Raw genomic sequence first — 3,790 nt, forward strand, 5'->3', positions numbered from 1 at the left:
TAACTTGGGTGCTTGCCTGAGAACACAGTCACAAAAAAATCGTTAAAGGACGACTGGGTGTTCTCCTGGGATGTCGCTCCGACGATCAAGTTAGTTTTTCTGAGAGAGATAGTAATTCTGAGGGTGATTTTTTTGAGAGAGAAGATGGATCTCTTCCTTGAGGCAGAAGAGATCCTTTTGTACCTGTTACTAACGGATCGTGGGGATCGTGCCTCGTGAGCATGAAACGTGGACTCCTCTTACTGGGAGATCTATTCACGCTAACTAACTCTCAGGTGACGTTAGTTCTGGGCGTCACCTGGGCTATTTGTTTCCTTCTCATTGGCTGTAAGCGAATGAGAAGATCACATGGAATGTTCTTACCACGTGATGAGAGATGAGTTGCTGCCCTGGCCTAGGCTCGCTTATACAGTGCTTGGTGCATCTGTGCTGCCTCACGTTTCTCGTCGAGCATATCCAGGTCTTGGCGTTGCCCTTCCTCGTTGGCTATTTCCTCGAAACTCTCTTTTCGCAAGGAGCCATCGATTATTTCCAATGGGAGGACCACTTCTCTCCCGTAGGTTAGACTGAAAGGCATTTCTCCCGTGCTTGACCTTGATGTGGTGCGATAGGACCATAACACTGTCGGGAGCTCATCTACCTAGGAGGACTTTGATCTGAGTAGCCGTTTGTTTAAACCATTGACTATCGAGTTGTTGGATATCTCCGTCTGTCCATTGACTATGGAGTTGTTGGATACACCATTCCTTAAAGGGACTTCCTTCAAACTGAGTGTCATTGTCACTTATGAGGACCCTAGGAGTTCCAAAGCGGGCCAAGATGTTCCTTGTCATGAAATTTATCATCTGCTTGCCAGTGACAGTGGCCAGTGGTTCCGCTTTTATCCACTTGGTGAAATAGTGCACGACTACCAGTAAAAACTTTACACCTCCCGTGCGCCAGTGGGAATGGTCCCACTATATCGATCCCCTGTTGGTGGAAGGGCCAGGGGCTGGTGATGCTTGTCAGCGGCATGGCTGGTTGATTTTGGAAAGGTGTGAAGGCTTGGCACTCTTTGCATTTCTTGATTAAGGCTGTGGCATCGTTGTTCACGTCCGACCAGTATACTCCTAGGCGGAATATCTTGCCTGTGAGTGCGCAAGTGCCTTCATGAGCCGCTGTGTCCTTGGAATGGCTTTTTTCGAGAAACGCATGCCCCTCTCTCTTAGAGATGCACCTGAGCCACGAGCTTAAATATCCTCTCCGGTACAACTGATTGCCCCTTATGGCAAAATGCGGTGCTTTAATTTTGACTTTTCTCGCCTCCTGTGGATCATCCGGGAGCACACCATGGAGTAGGTAATCGATGAATGCTTTTGTCCATTCTAGAGGGGCTGATATGGTATTGACCTTCTGATTATCAATACTTCTTTCCGGGAGCACTTCGACCATTATTTTCTTGGTGAGATGATTGTATGAGGTAGAGCCCAACTTGCTAAGGGCGTCTGCCCGTGCATTTTCCCCCCGAGATATTTGCTTTATTGAGAAACTTTTGAACGTGCTGGCTAAACTACGGACGGTTTCTAGGTATTTCTGCATCCTAGGTTCCTTTGCCTTGTACACTCCGTTGATTTGGTTATTGAAAATCAACGAGTCACTGAGGGTTGTTTGTTGTTTTGCGCCTACTTCCTTGGCCAGCCTTAGTCCTGCCAAGAGGGCCTCGTACTCTGCTTCGTTGTTGGATACTTGGAAGTCGAACCGCAGTGCATAGGTGATCTCTTCGCCTTTGGGGCTTTGGAGGATCAGGCCTGCGCCTAAGCCTTCTTTACTTGCTGCGCCATCGGTGTACAAATTCCAAAGTTTTTTGCCGGCCTCGGGTTCTAGTGGGTCGACGGAGATTGTCGTCGGCACTCCCTGGATAGTGTTTGGGATTTTAACCAGGAAGTCAGCAAGCACCTGGGCCTTGATGCTGGTTCTGGGGTGGTATTGGATGTCGTGTTCGCCCAGCTCTATGGCCCACTTGGCTAGGCGTCCGGACTTTTCCGGCCTTAGCATCACTTGTTTTATTGGGTAATTGGTTAGAACCTCCACTTTGTGGGATTGAAAATACCTCCTTAAACGTCTAACTGCGTAGACCAGGGTGAGGATCAGTTTTTCCAAGGCCGGGTAATTTGCTTCTAGCCCTTGCAGGGCCCTACTAATGAAGTGAATGGAGATTTGCTTGCCTTCCCTTTCTACAGCTAACACAGAGGAGATAGCCTCCTCAGACGCTGCTAAGTACATTTGTAGCGTCTCCCCCGGGAGCGGGGAGGCAAGAGTCGTGAGTTGTTGCAGTGCGTCTTTTAATTTTTTCAAGGCCGCGACCGCTTCCACTGTCCATTTGAATTGATTTTTGTCTAAACATCCTTTGAGTGTTTGGTACAGAGGGAGCGCCTTTTCTGCAGATTTGGCAATGAATCTTCCAAGCGCCGTTAACCTACCGTTGATCTCCTGTACTCCTTTAAGGTTGTGAGGAGTTTTCGACTAGAGGAACTCTTGTATTTTGGTGGGATTGGGTAGGATCCCTTCCCTAGACACCTGATAACTAAGGAATTGTCCCTCCTCGACTCCGAAAGTACACTTAGCCGGATTTAACTTCATCTGCGCTTTGACTAGCGTTTTGAAGGTTTCTTCCACTTCTTGGAGCAGCATTTCTTCATCGCGGCTTTGATTACCATATCGTCTACATAGAACTCGATATTCCAACCAATTTGGTCTGCGAATACCTTGTCCATCAGCCTCTGGTAAGTAGCACCAGTGTTTTTGAGTCGAAATTGCATTTTCTGATATCAGAAGGTGCCCTTTCGGTATGGAAGGCTGTTTTCGCTTCGTCTTCTCGCTTCATTTGCACCTGGTGATTGCCCTTATATGCGGCGAGAAAACATTTGAATGAGAAACCTTCAAGCGATTGGACTTTCTGATTGATCTCTGGTAGGGGTAGCAATCCTTTGGACAGGCGTTGTTGAGATCTGAATAATTTATGCACATTCTCCATGAACCATTGGCTTTCCTTACCATGACTGGGTTTGCTATCCATGTTGGGAACATTACTTCAATGAGTATGCCAACACTCACCAGGTCGGCTACTTCTGCGTTAATATCCTTATTGCAGTCGGCCACCCATCCTCGCTTGTTTTGCTTCACAGGGTTACTCCCAGGTGCGATATTGAGGCTGTGTTCGATAACCTGTCGGTCGACGCCTGTTAGATCTGTTGGCTTCCTGGCAAAGACGGCAGAATGTTGCCTCAAGAGCGCCACCAGTTGTGTCTTAGTTTCTTCTATTAAGTGAGCACCAATTCGTAGGAGCTGCTCTGGATACTCCATGTTTATCTGGTGTTGCTCGGTGGAACATTCCTCGTTCGACTTCTTTGGCGCGCGGACGAGTTGTGGGGCGGCTATGATTTGGAAGCAATGTTGTGCTCTACTGCTTGTGGCGAGGACAGTCGCCGATCCTCATGGTGTGCTGAATTTAATGATGACATGTACTGTCGATGGCACGAGATGCAGTAATACAATTGTTGATCACCCAAGCAGAATGTCGTGTTCTATTGGGTATTGGATCACAAAGAATTCGACTGTCCTTGTGATTCCGTCCCTTTCTTCGTGTCTGACCAATGTTAAGGGAAGCCGAACGATACCTAGTGGCCACAAGCTATGTTCGGTGAATCCAACTAATGGTCCACCGGTTGGGGGTTGAATCCCTTCCTTCCACGTATCAGGTAACTGCCGGAAACAGTGTTCGTAGAGTATATCGGAGCAACTACCATTGTCG

General features: G+C 47.9%; 2 protein-coding genes across 2 annotated transcripts; both read right to left on the reverse strand.

The window, feature by feature from the left end:
• Nucleotides 1-795: 795 nt before the first annotated feature.
• LOC145111737 (uncharacterized) lies at nt 796-2,262 on the reverse strand. The gene has a single exon (XM_079047988.1). The coding sequence runs from the start codon at nt 2,260-2,262 to the stop codon at nt 796-798; it is 1,467 nt and encodes a 488-aa protein (XP_078904114.1).
• A 597-nt stretch (nt 2,263-2,859) lies between these two features.
• LOC145111739 (uncharacterized) lies at nt 2,860-3,342 on the reverse strand. The gene has a single exon (XM_079047990.1). It carries the CDS (start codon nt 3,340-3,342, stop codon nt 2,860-2,862), a length of 483 nt encoding a protein of 160 aa, XP_078904116.1.
• Between the last annotated feature and the right edge of the window lie 448 nt (nt 3,343-3,790).

The sequence above is a fragment of the Lactuca virosa genome, chromosome 5, assembly GCF_052849685.1.
Source record: "Lactuca virosa cultivar CGN04683 chromosome 5, Lactuca_virosa_CGN04683_v6, whole genome shotgun sequence".
In the NCBI taxonomy this organism is placed as follows: Eukaryota; Viridiplantae; Streptophyta; class Magnoliopsida; order Asterales; family Asteraceae; genus Lactuca; species Lactuca virosa.